This window comes from Anser anser, assembly GCF_964211835.1.
Source record: "Anser anser genome assembly, chromosome: 15".
In the NCBI taxonomy this organism is placed as follows: domain Eukaryota; kingdom Metazoa; phylum Chordata; class Aves; order Anseriformes; family Anatidae; genus Anser; species Anser anser.
Window position 1 is genome coordinate 9,980,375 of NC_139736.1, and position 15,604 is coordinate 9,995,978.

The 15,604-nt window shown below is 39.6% G+C and overlaps 1 protein-coding gene across 1 annotated transcript in view; it reads right to left on the reverse strand.

Annotated features, from left to right (window-relative positions):
- Positions 1–15,604, reverse strand: part of BMERB1 (bMERB domain containing 1) — a 50,914-nt gene that overhangs the window by 14,961 nt on the left and 20,349 nt on the right. Inside the window, exon 2 of the mRNA XM_083800769.1 lies at positions 10,652–10,775. Coding sequence (XP_083656895.1) covers positions 10,652–10,775 — 124 coding nt within the window. The remainder of the gene's footprint in view (positions 1–10,651; positions 10,776–15,604) is intronic.

A 15,604-nucleotide genomic window follows, 5' to 3' on the forward strand; every position in this document is an offset into this window, starting at 1 on the left:
TTTTCACTGCCACACAGTTGAAATTGTAATGTCATATTTTCCTCTGCAATAGCTTGCGATCAAACAGGGCAAAGGAGATGGGTCTGCAGAGAGATCAGCGTGAACAAAGGGATTTTTCTTGCCTCTCTGAGAGCTAACTTGTATTTACACTTCCATCTTAAAGTACACAATCTGGAACTTCGCAATTCTGTCCTGAAGGTGTGCTCCTGAGGCTTCCAGGCTCCCTTCTGTAGAGCTGGGGATTACAGCTGGACTTTTCAGGAGTTCCCAGTCCTACAGTGGACACGCTGACCTCCTTGGGGCTTCCAAGTCCATGGCAGTCCCCTAGAAATCCTGTCCCTAATTTCAGAAGCCTTAGGCTCTCGGTGTCTGGCAACTTCCATTACGGGCACCTGGTTGGGCCACTTCCCAGCTTAGTTTCCTTGTTACTCCCTCAAAGAGGCTGGGTATTTACAGGTGAAACACCACTGCAATGTGCTTGGGATGGGAAAGGTGAATGGAAAATAGAGTCACAGCCACGAATTAAGCCTATCTTGCAGAACAGTGTGTACCACACCAGGCTATGCCAATGGGACAGCCATATAAATGGTATCCCTAATAAAGCTGGGCTTGGTATTTTCCTTTATGGGATTAGCCCACAGCCTGACACGTATATTTATTGAAAAATACGCATCATCACACAATTGCTTCCTTCTCTCTAGGATCCCAGCGTGCACTGTATGTTCATGGAGCAAGACAGAATATGAAAAGAAAAAAAAAAAACAACAGGAAGGAATTCATAGCAAGTTATATTGCATAGCTAAGATTATAATGCTGTGAAGGACAGATTTATTACTCCTTTCCATGAAAAGAGATTTTATCAGAAAACACAGACAACAGCTACAACTCTATTCATGACAAAAAAAAATCTGGTTTTGTTGGTGGTGTTTCTTTGCACTGTAGTAACAGCTAGATACCAACATCAGAGAAAAGTACTTGGTGTTATACATAGAAGTAGTCTTAAGAGAATTCCATGCTTAACCTTAGAGGAGAGAAAACAGAAAATACACAGAACAAAGAAAAAGTAGCAGGGAAAGAATCAAAACTAGCCAAAAAAGCAAAAGGCGGAACATCTGCTTAGCAATATATAACCAGCAAGTGATTACCACTACCCACCCCTTTGACATTTGGTGCATGTTTTTACACCTCTCCCTCCTTCTCACACTCACCCCGTGTGATGCTCATTGTGTGTCACCCTTGCCACATGTGGCATTAAGCCACTGAAAATTAACAGTTGTTGCTACATTCATGAGTCACTAGAAACAAAGTATTTGGTTGAAAAATTAATTAAAATTTAAAATGAACTTCATTCATACAAAGGCAACAATCACTGCAGCCTTTTCTCACTTCAGAACGGAGATATTCTGCTTACGCAGGCTCCTTTGCACGGTAGTACTTTTCAAATTTAGCCAGTAAGGAGAGACTGTTTCATGTTCCCACTTTGTGTGAGTTTAAGATATTTACTGCACCCATTCTAAATTAAAACATGGGCTTTCTAATTTGTTTTACTGAAGGTAAACATAACCAAATGAATTAACCTCTCATTTCTGCAGTTCTTGTATAGCTTCACTTTACAGTGACTGCATAAAGCCAGGCAATCAGCAGACATACCTTCAGAGAATCACAGAATGGTTTGGGTTGGAAGGGCCCTAAAGCCCATCCAGTTCCAATCGTCCTGCCATGGGCAGGGACACCTCCTACTACATCAGGGTGCCCAGGGCCTTGTCCAACCTGGCCTTGAACACCTCCAGGGATGGGGCATCCGCAGCTTCTCTGGGCAGCCATTTCCATTGCCTCACCACCCTCTGAGTGAAGAATTTCCTCCTAACATCTAATCTAGATCTCTCCTCTTTTAGTTTAAAAACATTCCCCCTTGTCCTATCAATATTTGCCCACGTAAAAAGTCATTCTCCATCTTTTATATAAGCTCCCTTTAAGTACTGAAAGGCTGCAATGATGTCCACATGGAGCCTTCTCTACTTCAGGCTGAACATCACCAGCTCTCTGTCTTTCTTCACAGTAGAGGTGCTCAAGCCCTCTGATCAACTTCATGGCCTCCTCTGGACCTGCTCTAAGAGCTCCACATCCTTCTTGTGCTGGGGGCCCCAGGCGTGGACGCAGGGCTCCAGGTGAGGCCTCACGAGGGCAGAGCAGACGGGGACAATCCCTTCCCTGTCCTGCTGGTCACACCTCTGTTGATGCAGCCCAGGGCGCAGTTGGCCTTCTGGGCTGCAGCCACACACTGCTGGTTCATGTCGAGCTTTGCACCCCCTAGAACCCCCAAGTCCTTCTCCGCAGTACAACAAACCTTGCTGTACTTTAAAATACCAATAAGCTGTCAATAATACAAAAGACATAAAGGTAAGAATCCTATCTGACCTCTGTTGTGTGTTACTATCCTTAAAAAGAACTTTCGCTATTATTTTTTCTCCATGATGAATTTACCCTAAATTTAAAATTCCACCATTATGTCCAATAAATATAATATAGACTAACAACCATTACTTACTATCCCACCTGTACTACTACTGGCAGGTACATCAATGTCACAGCAGCAAAAGAGAGATTTCTTGGTTTTTTTTTGTGAAGTAGGAAAAGGATAAAGATTAAAAAGGCAAAGTAAGCCTAATTGGAAGAAAAAACAAACAAAAAACACCAAGGATTAATTATTTATGCTGGCCTGCTAATGAAGCCGTGGGGCTGCTATCAGGAGTTTATTACCAGGGCAATGTCAAGTTGCAGCAAACGTATCTACATAAAAGGTAATTGTTCCTGAGATTATAAGTAAGCAAACATAATAGTGCAAAATGGTCTGAAAAACAGAATGGATCTATGGAGAATTTGGATGATGTAGATGTTATGAGCACTCTGAAGATGAGGGAGTCATCTAATAGTGTGTATAGAGAGCGTACAAAGACAATGACCAATTTTAATTCTAAGTCATTGTAGAGGTAAATCTGGCTTTTTCAGTGTTAGTTTAGCACTGTAATAAACACAGAGACATTAAGCAAACATTGTGTGTATTATATTGGTAATATTTTTACCAATAAAACAAGGTTAATGAGGTAAGTAAAACTATTTTCAATAATCACCTAGAGCAAACTAACAGGGCTTACCATTTAATATCCTGTATGCTCTGTACATTAAAAAATTGCCATTCAGTATTGCTCACGTGGCAGAAATAACCACTCCCAAGATAGCTATCACAGGCAGAAGCAGCTTCTACAGTTTTAGTTCAAGGTCATCCAATATAGCTGGCTTCAAGTTTTGCTCTCCATCTGGAAGGCCAGCAGTATCAGGCACTGGCAGATTTCCCAAGGAGCATGTTTCATGATGACAGGGAATGCTATTTTATAAGAACTCAGTGCCTTTTCTGTTCACAGCCATAGGCAGTAACTGTGGATGATAAAATCTCACCTATGCTATTAATATTTTCTGGGTCAGAATATGCTAATATATTTTTAAATGCATGGATTCTGCACAACAAATGATTCTGAACTTCATTTTTTTATCTGTTCCTGTATCACATAGTAGTCTGAGGTCTTGCTGCCTGTCCATCCATCAGCTGAATGGAGCCAACACATGCATTATCTATTTTTACAATCATGTCTTTCAGCGTGGTAGATTTCCATGCTCTGCAGTGATATGAATCCTAACTGCTTCTGAAGCCACACACAAGTATCCATAGCAGTAACACATTAAATGCGCAAGGGGGATTGCACATTAAATGCGCAAGCTGCATGAGCAGCTCCCTTGGCTTCTGGGTCTGTTATCTCACCAGAAGAGAAAAGGGGAAAAAAAAAAGAAAGTAGAACAGGAGAATTTCAAAGGCAGACAGTGTGCATGTTCTGAAGTGGTATGTTTGCTTTCCTTAGCAGCAAAGACAGATTGGAAATTTACAGTTTGACCCAAAACTCGTATTACAGAGAACATTTTAGGAAATGCGCTGAGAGAAGCATGAGAAGAGAATGAGAGGGAATGCCACCTAACTATAAATGGATGATTTTATGTACATATTGTCTCCTTCATATCAATATGGGCTGAGTCCTCAGCTTTTCTGAAAATAAACCCAGAAGAGCTGGAGATAGTAAATGATGGCTTTAAGCTGTGTTTTCATCTCCTGGGCATGTTGGAGGTGGTCACAACAGTTCCCAGCATAATTCAAAGAAATTTCACAATATCAGTAGATATTGTGCATAGATATTTGTCTCAGCTAAAATATGACTGTATAATGTAAATTGGGGCATTATCTACTCGAGGAAAGCTTGCTTTTATAATCTGAAAATTTGCTCCAAATAAACTTCAGGTAATTATCCATAGCAAGAAGGTATTCAGCTGGAAATAATGTGGACATCTTGGATATGAAGAGTACATAGATATGAAGTAGCTGTCTTCAGCTGCCCTCCTTTTTTTTCAAATAATAAAACAATACCAGGGACCAAGCAAAGGACAGGCTGACAAAGGCTAGTATCTTACTTGCAGTTTGCACCAAGCTCTGAGAAACATCATGACCCATTAAGCGATTGTTTCAGCTGATTTTGCTTCCTGTATTTCTTTGTATTAATAAAAAGAAAAACACAAATAATCAGAAAGCTGGCCTCTTTTGTACACACTACCAAGATGAAATATTCCTCTGTGGTATAAAGCATGTAATCTGTTTAATTGATAGAAGAGTTCAGCTACTTCCATTGCCTTTCAAATCACAACTTTTTAGGGTTCAGGTTTCAGGCTAAGAACATAATCACTCCACCATCACACGTTGAATTTTATTGAACTTCGCTCAGCAAATTAAAACCCCACATTTTGCAATATTTTTGTCAATAAAAAGGCATCACACATTTCAGAGTTTGATAAAGGCACACTGTTTAAATGTATTTTGGTCTTCAAGTGCTTTAATTTCTATTACTGAGACTTGTCTCACATTATGTTTAGCACACTAGCAAGGTTTTTCTACTTCTATCTGGAAGGCAGACACATAAGAGTAGAAAGAAGTCTAAAAGCAGTACAAAAGAGAGAACAACCACGTGTATTGAAACTGTATTTGTGGTCTTCACTTAAAAATTGCTGCTATTTCATTTTAAGACAGGAGAAATCATCTCTTTCCACTGTTCTCAATGAGTTACGTGTGCTTTGGTAAGTTTTTCTTTAGCACAGTGATAGGCAGACCACGGAAGTATCTATATTTGTCTTTGAGAAAACAGCAAATTTTTGGTCTGACACTGCAAACTCATAAATATTGCTCTGTGGAGCTGTGGCCTTTACGTGATTTGTGGGCCTGGTACAGGTAAAACTGCAACACCTTAAGGATGTCTTCTGAATTTTAAGATAATGTTGATGGATATAAGTCTATACCTGAATTATCCACTGGTCAGGGAAGATGCAATTTCTGGAAGCTGTTAGTAGTAGTCATAGTCATCGGAGGCGGTCACTGGAAAAACAGTTTTTTGAGAGCCTTAGCTGGCAGCCCACAGCCCTCTGTGCCACACAGCCCAAGACATGGTAAAAGATGTGCAGGTAGCTTATGAGGAAGGAAAAAAAAATCCTCAGAAATACTGGAAGAGGAAGGTGGGTACCAGATGATCAGTCTGTGCACGATCAGTCTGTGCAGGCTAGGCAGCCATTTTGTGTTGTGTGGTTGAGCTCCCACCAATTGGGCAGCCATTTTGTGTTGTGTGGTTGAGCTCCCACAGACTGGGCAGCCATTTTGTCTCATAGAAAGACAGGGTGTTCGTTTGGCTTGTGAGACCCAGTAGGCAGGTAGTATTGCCTCCTGTGGCTTCACAGTGGAAGGACTCCCTCTAAACTTGAAAAATAAAAGGGTGTCTCTTATTAAAAGAATTTTTGATGCCCTTTCCGTTCTTTAACCTGAATCGTGAACCTGCAGGTAGGTGAGGTCTCTTGTGACTGATTTCAATATCATGAGAGTGACTGCTGCTGACTTGGTACCCAAATCTCTTTCTAAAGATGGAAACCTTCTTCCTGAAGAGACAAATCTTTCGGTGGCCCAGAGCAAAGATTGTAAGTAATTTTAATTTCCAGTAGAGCATAAAGTAACTTGCTTATTCAGTGCTACCATTGCAAAAAGGGGGGAAATTCATTTAAAAAAAAACTGATATTTTATCTCAATACTTGATCACAGAACTGTATATGAAATTTGTTCAAATATAATTGAAAGTTTCTTCACTTTAATTTGAGAAAACTGAAAATCTGGGTCTGTTGAATTACTGATATGTTTGATAGACATAGGCTAACAGATCAGATACTGAATAGAGCCTGCTTAGATTTATATCAGAAAAAAGACAAACATATAGTGTTATATGACTTTGGAACACTACTGAGTATCACTATTTAAGTCTGATACTATTAAATCCATCATTTATTTCTAAGCTTAATCCCACTGCCTGATTCTCCTCCTCTGATACTTTAGGTCTTGCTTTGACTTAATAATGATGATTAAGCATCTGTCTTTTATTTCTTCACCATCCCACTCTTTCTTTCACCCCTACAGAGTGACCCTTCTAAAGTTTTTAAGAGGAACCATTCAGTAAAGATTTCTAGCTACTGAAGTGTTACCAACTGTGAGTACTGTAATGTAATATTTGTGTAGTGATGGAAGAACAACATACTTAATTTTATCCTTCTTGTTGTCCTACGGGCTCCATTAGTCATTGGTGTTATTTCGATCAGTGAGGGAAGGTAATATGTACCACACAATATTAACACCAACTAAAACAAGGCCTCAGTGCCTTAACTTTCAAAGCAAGCAGTTATCTGTATGTCTTGCTAAATATTCCCTCGCTGGAGTTCACGTTGCTTTGAAGAGAAAAAGAGCTTTGAAAACTTGAGAGACATAATACATAGATCACAGCTGAGAAACTGCCTTAAAGAATATTATATTATATTGATGATCTTGCCTAGCAGCAGGAAAATTTAGCTGGTTCATGCACAGAAGACTGAGAAAATGCAAATTGACTCCAGGCCTGCTGAGCATCCACACCCTGCTAGGTTTTGTTTGTTTGTTTTTGTACTGTCTGCTATGCTAACCTGGAGCATTTCTCTTCCAAATGCCCTTATTTTATGGCTACTGCATTTGTTTGGGCAAAATGTTGACATAACTGTTAGAACATAGCAAGTCTTGTTGCAAACCTGTTTCAAACATCAGTGAAGGTGAGTTTTATTATTGCACCTTGGTCTGCTTTGTGCATCTTCTTCAAGGTAAACAGTAATTTCAGTTAGCAGCCAGAGCAAGTTCCTCGCATAGATTAAATCTCCATGGCTCTGACAGGGGAAAAGCTTGCTCTGATTTCTGTCAACAACAGGTCTGGCTTGGGTGTTCTGTTTCCTTATTCTTAAGTGTGAACATTGTTAAAATACAGTGTCTGTATAGTGAAGAAAGAACTGTGGTGGTTGCTGGTGTGTTTAAGTAAAGCTGACAGGCTGCATGTCTCCGACAGCAGAGAGCCACAGCCACCATTAGGGCTGGTGATACACTCAGAGCATAAAACCTCTAGCTTATTCCTTTTTTTTCTTCTCCTTTAAATAACAGCTACAATATACTTTTTCTTAGCTTTAGGATCTAGCTACATGTGAATGCAAAAAATAAGTAATACAGAGAGACAGTGAGAAGAATGAACCATTATTTTCTAAAAAGCAGCTAGAGATGTAATCTGTGCCTGAATGTGTAACTTATACGGAATTAGTGCATCGTATTGTTCATGCTTTTGTAAGAACTAAATAACACCCAATTTAAATGAAGAGAATTTCTATTCTGTTGCTAACAGCATGAGGGAAAAAACAGCAGGAATACAAACATACCACACATTGTCTCTGTTACTATATGTATGTCTTATTCTTTTGTTATAATAGAACAAAAGGCTAAAGTGGGCATACGAACTAAAGCGATCTGGTTCTCATTAATGCTATCTTCAATTCAATGGCCTGGGCATAGGTGTAGCAGTACTAGTTGGCAGCCACATGTTCAAAGCCAAGTGAGTTTTAAACCTTTCAGACACAGCACAGTTTCATGTAGTTGGTTTTATAGGTTATTCATTGGAGAATCTAATCCTGTCAGGAGAAACCAATTACTAAAATTCATGACTTACATACAGACTTCTGGTCTTGGTATACTGGCAATCCACTACTTCAGGAAATAACTGAAAAGCAGTAAATAGGGCCACATATAAAGTCTTCTACAGTACGTCTAGGAGTGAGAGTTTATGTAATTTGCCTAGTTAAACAGGTACAAAACTTGGATCACTGAGGTAACTGTGATTTGTGCTGTTAATCTCAGCGGGAGGTTAATGTATTCAGGTTAGTATATGTTTTTAAAAGTCAAATACAGCTGAGCCCCTGTCATTGTAAACTACTCAGAATGAAAGGCGGTAAAGAACAGCTGCTGCTACACTAGTTTGGCATCACTAGCAATGTCCTTCCCATTCACCTTTACTGTCAGGAATAAAATGTAAAAACATTTAAAAAATGAGACAAAAGTCAAGTAGATAATTTTTGGACTCCTAAAGGGTATTAAAGGAAGCATGTTCTAATTCTGGAGGTCTTTGTGTGAGAGGGACTGCTTTTTGTTTCACATATAGTGCAGCCAATATGAAGAACTTGCTTATTGTAAATGGGCTTAGAAAGATAGGAAGCATGCAGGGGGCTTTAAAAATCATGATCAGTGTAGTCTTGGGTTGCAAGCAGAGTGCCAGAGCAGACAGAGATGTATCTCACCATCTTAGTGGTGTTAACAAACTGAATTTTACTGCCTCAACGATTAATGAGCAGAGCCAGGACATTGTGCCACAGAGAATGGAGGAGTCAGGCTAGAAACCTGGGTGAACATCCCTGGAACAGTTGGTGTACTGCTGCTGAAGGAATGAGAGGGGCTGTGGCTGTGGCACAGACCTCAGTCCTTGCTGAAGGCAGTGGCAGCAGCAACCAGCTTAGCTTTCCAGGATTTATGGAATACAAAGTAGTGGAGCCATCTGTGATAGTTGCTGCCTCTGTCACCTGCCTGCTTTGCTAGTACCTAGGGCCAGCCTTAGTGGAGACTTTGATATAGCTGCTCAGAAAAGCTTTCCTCACTCAGACAGTGGACAGCTGGGGAGTCCTCCTGGGTAGCTCTAGGCAGGGTGTGTTTGGATATCTAAGGCAGGAAGAGCACTGTGCTCAGAATGAATGTCAGTTGTATTCCCTTTTCAATAACCAAGCTCCTCTGTGTTCAGTTCATTACTGAAATACCTGCCAAGCGATACAGAGTGGTGAGTTTGATGAGTGTGAGCACAGGGGAAATGAAAAGAACAGACTGGATACGAGAACAAATAGAACAAGGGAAGAACATGCAGAAGCGTGACAAGCTGGTGTCTGCCATGGCTTTCATTCACTGGGACAGTTTATTTCTATCCCAGTGTTTGTTTGATATAGAAAATGTCAAGAGAACTGCAGGGTTCAATGATGTGGCTTTTTTCAGATTAAATTTATGTACAAGCCAATTATCGAGTACTAACTTGATTACCAGGAGCAAGTGTGACAAAACTGGCTTTGTTTACTTTATTTGTAGCACTACAGCACTGTTAAAGGTCAGAGTAACTGTAACTAGTCCTTATTTCCAAAGATCTCTAAGCAGTGACTGTATATATGCTCTGTGCTGTTTGCAGGTAAGGCTTCCTACTTCTGGCAGCACAAGTAAGTCAGGGCACTGAAATTAACCTCCAGTAATAATAGTTAAAGTGCCAGTCTTATCTTTTTACCTTACAAGCAGAAGAGATGATCTCTGGAGGTCCCTTCTAACCGAAACCATTCTGTGATTCTGTAAGTTGTTTTTTTTTTTTTTTTTTTTCCTGGTAATGTAGCTTCATTATTGCCAAGAAATGGTGTTCAGCAGGTTTTTAGACCTACTGCAGTTGTTGGCCTGTCTGCAAAGGCACTAGTTTCTGATCTCCAGTACACAAAGACAGATGGGACTTCAAAATAATATACTCCCTATTAATAAGTCCTTATCGTCTAAATTCAGTGATATAGGAATATAAACCATACTGACTTCATCATCAGAATGGGATTAATATTCATTAACCTTTAGTGGAGCTCCTATGCCTGACCCTTTTGACAGTTTTGAAAATCTCTCATGGAATATTGCTATTTAATTTGATGCATCAAAATGTGTTTTGTGTTCAAAACTTAATAGCTTCCATTTAACAAATGTCAAGCCTTGGCTGCTGTTAGTTCAGAACATAGTGTCCTCTCTTGTGACATGAGCTTAGACCACTAATGAAGTGAGGAGCAAAGCCTGAATTAGCTTCAGACAAATATCATTCCCAGAACGGACTGAAGTCAGGTATAAAAATATGCTCTGTAGACACACACTTTGCTAAAGTTTCCTTTTGTAAGTAATAGATCCCTTTAATATAGTCTGCAAATCATGCTGCATAAAAAAGGTAATTTCCTTTGCAACTACAAAAATCATTTCCCAGCGGCATTTTGCAAGCATTCACCTAGCTGGAATGCTCTTTATCTTTCTTCCTTTTAAAATGTCAAGCAGATAAAAGTCTTCTAAATAGCATCCTTTCCTATTTTGATTAATTTTGCATAGTATTTTCCCAGAAGAATTGATACTTACATAAACCTGAGTTCTGATTCTCTTCTGACTAAGACTTCCCGAAGTCTCTGGATCTTTGCCATCTCTAGCTCAATTTCCTCAGGCATCATTGTTGTTTCAGCCATTGAAATTATGTCAAGTTGATCTGTGTGTGAAAGAAGAGAGAAAATGAATGAAGCTAGTCCAATTGTCTTAACAGGGCTTTTTAGGAATGTGAATTTAATCACAGAGCTATCTGGCTATGGGGTAATTAATGCAAGTAGTGGAGAATAGCTGAGTGCTCCATTGACTGCTTTCTCCATTGTTTTGCTTATTACTTTCAATGTAATCATTTTGCAGTCAAAGAATCCCTAAACCAAAGTGACATTCATTTCTAGTCAGAATCCATCACACCTCTGGGGAATCCTAACCCAGTGCATAACTTCAGCTACTCTTCCTTAATTGGTATCACTACAAGCTTTAGTATCACTACAAGTATAGCCATAGCTACAAAACTCATTCAAAGCAATTACTTGCAACTCTGAAGAGTCTTGTGTTGGCCCAAGTGCAGGCCATGTAAAAAGCTGCAGGTTTCTCATTTTTAATTCTTGTAACTCTCTATGTCATTCCACTATCTCAGTGTGAGCAACAGCCCAGACCCACTACAGAAGAGCCAAAGATGTGGATAGAAATGACACAGGGCCTAACCCTTCATAGAGCTGAGTGTTCCTACTGAGGGCACCGATTCATTTCAAACAAAATTTCATTTAAACAAGATTTTAGACACTAACATGTTGAGTGCCTTCATGTTTTGGTACCCAAATGCAGACATACCCCTGAAAGCAGGCCTGTTTCAGCCCTATTGGTTTGAAAAATAAAAAATGGAGAGGTCAAAATGTATCATCCATGACTAAGCAGAAAACAGGAGACAAAAAGCTGCTTGATTATTATGAGACAAATTCCAAAGTTTCTCATGACAGACTAAGCTGAGAAGAATTTCTGACAGAAACTTGGAGTAGGAACAGAACTACAAAGTCTCAGCAAATACACGCTCTGCATCGGCATAGTTCATAAACAGCTGTTCTCTCAAAATGGAAGCAAATTAAAGAAATTCTGGAGGATATAAGGAAAATAAATGTGGCCCTAATCTTTCTTTTTGTTTGTTTGTTTGTTTGTTTGAAGTTATCCTGCTAGTATTGTCTGCTTTTTTTTTGGCTTCAGTTCATAATGAAGAAAGTGGATAAATAAATATTAAAAAGTGACACAATCTCTCACATGAGAGAACAGCCATTTCTCCACAGTTGTTTTTAAAACTCAGATTGCAAAACTGTTGGTAAAGTAAGGCTATCTTGTGTGTCTGAACACACAACTACTGCCTGTAGAAGACGGAATTTCCTACCAGAAATCACTCTGTTTGTTGGGGCATATTTACTGGAGGTATAGCCTAGATGTCCTAAGAAGCCTTGTTCCAGTTCTGTTGTTGATGGCTAGCTCCACAGTGTAAAGCTCACGCGTCTTTTGAAATCCCAGCCACAAACTTAAGTGTTGAAATAGAAGCTTAAAAACTTGGAGCCTCTAGACGTGTTTCAGGAAGGGTGAGCCCTAGTGAAAACACCCTCAGGGACTGTGTCCAGCCCCCCTTCCCTCACACCCTCAACCACATTTGGGAATGAGGAACTATACTATAGTGAAGTCTGGAACTTAACAGCAGAGCACTTAGCGTGCTGTCCTACCACTAACAGGAGGTCACAATTATAATACAATACTTGAGATGTTTTATCAGACAGCATTTCAAAGAAACTAGGACAAAGATTCTGTAAGCGTAGTTCTGCCCCTTGTTGCTTTTCAGTGCTGTGGAGTTATTTTAACTGCCTGCAGCAAAGATAGCTTTGATGCAAATTTATTTTCCAAAAATGTTAAGCAGGAGATGGGAAGTTATTCTGATTCTACCATGAAATAAAGCCATTAATACCAGTAATTAGAAGGACAAGCCACAAGTATCACACACACACACAGATATATGCATATACATTTTAAAATTAGTTCTCAAGAGCTCAGGAAATAGGGGAAAAAAAGAAAAAAAAAAAAGGAACTAATTTATTTCCACTCTGCAACTGTAGCCGTAAGTGCCACAGTATTACCCCTTGGATCAGATCAGGTATCATAATGTGATTTCAGTAGTTCAGGAGGGGAATCATGGACAAACCTTATGCCACACATGCTTAGAGCCAAGGCAAGAATTATTGTGACAGCAGTAGTTTAGTCTGACCTCTTGCAGAACAGTCACAGATTCTCCTTCACATCCCACTCAACGTGTGTTTGAACCAGAGAAAATAGTCTTGAAAGCTATCCAAAATTATGCAATGATTTTAAAATAATCCAAAATATAAGCAAGGCACCACAGGTTTGAAAGTAGACAAAATAAATATAGAAACCATAAGATCTTAGTTCACAACCTGTCTGTGAACTTGGAGATGCAGCTAGAACAATACAGACGTAGAAGGAGTAGTGGAGTTTATCTCCATAGCAGCACATGTGCTGTGAGCATACTGTAAAAAAACTTAATTCTCATGGAGATTTCAGACTGGAAGGAGTATTAGGAAGAACTGGATTAAGGCAACTTGGAGACAAAAAAAACAGAGCAGTTGACATAGGAAGGTATTTGAAGGTAAGAATACAGAGAACTAAGTATGGGATTCTGTGGTGCTGGAAGAGACTAACAGCCAATTCTAGATGGGTATGCACGGTCTTCCAAGGAGGAAGGAATGAAGGATATTGGCCCTGCTTTATGCATGTTCACTTGTACACAATTAAGGAACAAAATCATTTTGCATCTCCAGCTTTATCTGGACCTCCCTTCCTAACACATAAAGACTAAGTAAGCTCCTTTGACAGCTGCTAATTTACTTTATATAGGTGAGTCCATAGGTCTGATAAACCCAACAATGCTGCAGTATGCCACCCACTTTGGCCCTCTCTATAGAGTACACATTTTTAAGGCAGGCTTTGAGGGGAAAATGCACAATTAGAACACAGTATTTCCTGAAAATCCTGAAACAGTAGAGCACAAGTGTGCAGACACTCTGGAAATACGAGCCTCTGAAGAGATCAGGATTCCCACCTCACACCTTCACCTGTTTGTATATGAATTTCTCTTCTAACTTAGTGGATAATTGGCCTACCTGGCAGCAGCAATTCTAATGGATAATTATTGTTCAGAAAATGATTTGTGCTCCTGTGATGAAAGCTCTTGGGAAAGAATATGTTAACGTTGTTAAGGCTTCGAGTAAAGTTCTAGCTCTGCTGACACCTTTAGTACTCTGAGACATGATTCTGAACAGCTTCACACAGAAGCCTCTTGCCTTTTCATAAAAGAAAGGAGAAACCTTTCATTTTATTTAGAGCTGGCATGCATTAGTCAACTATTTTTTCACGTATATTATTATTATAGAAATCAAAGCTCTGTTTCTGGTAATGAGACAAAATTCATAAAGCGAAAGTGGAGACAACACAGATTAGTCACAGCTAGTGACAGGACTGAACTATTCTCTGAGCTCTACAATCTCCAGGATAATTTTCAGTGACAAAGAAACAAGTACAATATTATTACTGTACACACAAAAGGATATTAACATGAAAATAATTGCTACATAGAAATGAAATTATCAAGCTACTACATATAATGAGCGGGACTGAAGAGGAAGCTACTTATGCATATTTTTGCTTCAATTTAAATGTAGACTAGTATAGTTAAACTGGGCATTAACTTAATGATCACACTGCATCCTCAGTGTGCCAGCCAGAATTGGAACATTAGCCACCTGTGATGAGAAGCAACAAAAAATAAAATGCCTATTGAGTTGGTAAGTACAAAGAAAACTTTAAAAGAAGCCTGAAGCAACAGAAGGAGAAATGGGAGAACACATTGCACTTGGTGTCAATAGTTTCAGACAAATTGGTAAGAAATGCTGTATGGAAAAACTAATCATCAGCAGAAATCCTACTGCTGTCACTTGATGCAAGCACCCTGTTGTCCACTGAACAACTCCCTGTGCTCTAGAACCATTGGTTTAATTATAATTTCAGGGTTTTGTTATCATCATCTTTGTCAAAGTCAGGGGCATGGAGAATGTGAGGTGTATCAGTAATGCAAACAGTTGTGAAACCATGCCTTAGGAACCCAAAACTATGTCACTGTTATTCTGATAGTATTGTCATATTGAACAACAATCAGAACTCTACCTGTAACAGTGCCCGATTTGCAGTAGAGGCAGTAAGAGCTGAGCAATGAGTTGCTTATGGATACACAGCAAGTCTGTGGCAGAGCCAAGGTCTGCTGGATCTCAGCGTCTCTTCAGGACATCATTTATCCTTTCCCTTGCTTGTGAGTTTGCTGCACTTGGAAGCCATCAATCACTCAGTCCTGAAGAATCATCTGAGTCATTTAGCAACAGAGGAGCTCCAGCAAAGGTAAGGGTAGTGACCCAGCTACCCTGCCACTTTTCTTCATCTTTGGCATGAAGGAACTATCTTCAAGGAGACTCTGATTAGTCAATCCATGACTTCTGAGAGCTCTTGAAAGGATTGCAGTGCAAACCAGTTGCATGGCTTCTCAAACGTAGATACCACTCAGCAACAAACCTGCTGCTCAGCCCACCCAGCTACAGTGCTTCAGTTGACAATGATTTTAAGTCATTGCTGTTCCAGACTGGATTTAAACTGAACAATTTGAGGCCTATTTCCACTCCCTTAAATTGTCCGATAATAAAATAATCTTTGTTAAAATACTGTTAATGGCTAAATTTTGTTCCAAATTTGGGTCAGCACTGCTCTTTCTCAAGAGCTGAATGAAATTCTTAAACTGATCTGTTTTCACTGAAGTATATTAAAGGCTAATAGAGCAGCTCCCAGTGCTATTTCAGGTATCAAAATCAAGACTTTCAAGACTGCTGTTAGTTGATGAGCCAAAGCAGAAGTAAGCAGGAGGCACAGGTT